Source organism: Halyomorpha halys, unplaced genomic scaffold (assembly GCF_000696795.3).
Source record: "Halyomorpha halys isolate HHAL.00 unplaced genomic scaffold, Hhal_1.1 Scaffold92.1, whole genome shotgun sequence".
Taxonomy (NCBI): domain Eukaryota; kingdom Metazoa; phylum Arthropoda; class Insecta; order Hemiptera; family Pentatomidae; genus Halyomorpha; species Halyomorpha halys.
In genome coordinates this window covers 613,911-616,997 of record NW_027105695.1, presented here as the reverse complement: position 1 = coordinate 616,997, position 3,087 = coordinate 613,911, and the positions used below count along the sequence as shown (strand labels likewise).

Genomic DNA, 3,087 nt, shown 5'->3' with positions numbered 1-3,087 from the left:
GTAAGTCAAATATAAAACTCTTTAAGCATATGCAATACTTATCAGTATTATATAACAAAAGTGTTTTAAATACAACATAAAACAAATATAATTTTTTATTTTATAATGTTTTGTATTTCAAGGAATAAAATAAAAAATTGTATTTTGGATGCTATATTTAAAATACTTTTATAATATTATACTGACAAGTATTTCATATGTTTAAATAGTTTTATATTTGAAATGCTTTACTTACAAAACACACGAGTCTAATTTTTATTTGAAATAATTGTCAGTATTATATTATAAAAGTATTTTAAATAAAACAACCAAAATACAATTTTGTATTTTACTCATTAAAATACAAAGCACTTCTTAGAATTGTATTTCGTTTTTGAAAAATCCAAAATATATTTTAGTATTTTATACCCCAAAATATAAAATACAACAAAAAAATTATCTTGTATTTTGAAATACAGACCAACTCTTATTATATTTAAACAATATAATAATTTATATATCAACTGAATCGGAATTTTAAACTTTATACATAAAAAATCACCCTTGTTCTTCTTGCTGTAAGAATAAAATATAACTATAGAAAATAAAAGTCATAGCAGATTGGGTGAAGTAGTGGAGTTATTTTAGATTACAGAACCTAAATGATTGAACGACTTGGGACAAAAATGTAACAAGCCACAATTTTCAATGGAATTAGAATTTTGAGCAAATAGCTCTTTTGTTTCTCTACAAAGCTAGTTATTGTGTTAGTTTGTCTAACACTATATTATGGAATATCAACTATGTATAACATTAAATAATAAATTTAGAATTTTTACATCATTGCTCAACCGAACAATCATGTGGCTTGTCATATTCTAGCCCCCCGAGCATTTTCAATTCAAAAACAGTCTCTAGCACCCGATACAAATGTCATTAAATCAGAGGAGAAACCGTTGCTATTTGGGGGCAATGGGGGCCCCTGTTGTGCGCCTCAGGAGACGCCTTCTTGGACTGAATTCGGATTCGGTACGCTTTGATTAATTTCAGTCTTCACTCTTCTAGCAATATGACTTCTTGTATGCTTCCTTAAATGATCTTTACGATAGAAGCCTTTGCCACATTCAGGGCAAACATGTCTTTTCTCCCCCGAATGTATTACAAAATGAAGAGTTAACTGTTCTTTCCGCTTAAACGCTTTCATACATACTGTGCATATAAATGGACGATCGGGATTATGAGATTGTTTGTGACGAGTAAGATGATCTTTTCTCTTTAGACCAGCTCCGCATACATCACAGAAAAATCTTCTCTCCATGGTATGTCCAAGCAGGTGCTGTTCTAGAAGCCCTTTGTCGGGATAAGCCATATGGCACTCTGGACAACAATACAAAGTTGATCCATCTAAAGCAGTAGTCAACCTTATGTCCCCGGGTTTGGGTTTAGGCTTTTTGTCTTTAGGTGGTTTCTTTTTCTTGATTAATTTCTTCTTCATATCAGGCTGCGGTGGTAGAGGTGCTTGTTGATGTTCAGGTTCTGTATCTTTTTTAATACTCTCTGCTGAATATTTGAGAAAATGATGCAAAGATAATGGTAAAGTCGAAGCAGGCAAGTGTGATAAATAATCAGCAACTGTAGAACCAGTAGCCGTGATACTCTGCCACGAAGGTGGCATTGTTGCCTGATACGTTACACTTTTTTCTTCCCTTTTCCCTTCCGTAGATTCTTCATGCCTAGACTGCCCTCCATTATAAGCTATAGGCACATTGAAATGATGTATATCTTGATACTTCGAGACAGGTGATGGAATACTATTCCCTCCGACTTGTGTACCCATGTCTTTGTGATATTTGACTTGAGATGTTTCATGATTTTGTTGAAACTGGTTCGAATATCTTCCACTAACATTTTCCTCAATATTTCCAGTCTGAGTTCCTACACTTCCAGAATTTTCATGAGTAAATTTTGCAGTAAACTGGTGTATAGTTGGAATACCAGCAGTGAAATGATTCCCAAATGGTGGAAAATTCATCTTGTAGTTGAAACTGATTCATGTGGGCCACTGAAAATAACCATAAAAAAAGAAGTATTTTATTGATTTTTCAATAAATGTAAAGAAGCAATGTTATCAGATAAGCATTGATGATAAAACTCCATTTTAATATGTAGAGGGGATAGAAAACTGGTTCCATCTTATTGATTTTGCATTAATGACTTTAATAAAAGCGATCTAATAAAAAAAAAAGAACAATCATATCTGTCAATTTAATTGAATAATTAAATCATACTAGAATAAGAAATCTAAAATATAATACGAAACTATCTTTTAATAGTGACTATCTTATCAATAGAACTTTTACTATACCTATCTGTATAGATTATAAGCGAAATAATCAAAAATACAAATTTATAATTAAATAAAATACAAAATTATATCAATTCATTGTCGATAAACGTTTTAAGAATAGGAAATGAATCAATCCCTTAAACTTCGTACAAGGGGGAGGTTTTCCTAAGCGTCTTTAAGGTTGTAAGCCATATGTCAATAACTACTGAGCTTGAAACCGAAGTTAATAAAATTTCTAAGTTTTTTTAATACTACTAAGTCAAACAATATGTACTCACCATATTTTTTTAGAGATGGAGGAAATCGTTGAGGGGTCAAAATGAAAAAAAAAATACAACCCACCCTTAGTCCAACTCAGGGCTCAGTTGAAAACATTTTAGAAGGGTGAGAAACGGCACAAGCGCATCAGCCCCCTTCCACTTCGGGAGGGGGCGCTCGCTTCATCTGCCACCCCTCGATTTTTAATTAGTTCATTTCTGCGCTAAAGTCATTACTTTTTTTGTAGATCATGAGAATAATCATCCGAAAATCTTGTCAAAAGTATCCACAATTTACTCAAACTTCTGTTTTTAGTTATTTTTTATTAATTCATCAATGTTTTAAAGTTATTATCCTCTTGTTCATGTTTATAGAAATTTTAATAATAATAGATAAAAAAATCACAACAAAAATGGTTATATTTCACAAGTTTTAACGAAACATAAAAAATAAATTATTTAAAAATGCAGCTGTCAAAATTATTCAGAATTTAGGAGTCGCTA

The 3,087-nt window shown here is 31.3% G+C and overlaps 1 protein-coding gene across 1 annotated transcript; it reads right to left on the bottom strand.

The window, feature by feature from the left end:
* Positions 1 to 350: 350 nt before the first annotated feature.
* On the bottom strand, positions 351 to 2,746 carry LOC106677265 (uncharacterized). Its single transcript, XM_014415082.2, has 2 exons — positions 2,605 to 2,746; positions 351 to 2,041 (listed from the first exon to the last, which is right to left on the bottom strand). The coding sequence occupies exon 2, from the start codon at positions 2,009 to 2,011 to the stop codon at positions 974 to 976; it is 1,038 nt and encodes a 345-aa protein (XP_014270568.1). The 5' UTR covers positions 2,012 to 2,041; positions 2,605 to 2,746; the 3' UTR covers positions 351 to 973.
* Positions 2,747 to 3,087: the final 341 nt, after the last annotated feature.

What these genes read in the sequence shown, in the direction of transcription:
- LOC106677265 (XM_014415082.2), bottom strand. Translation starts at nt 2,011, where the DNA reads ATGAATTTTCCACCATTTGGGAATCATTTCACTGCTGGTATTCCAACT.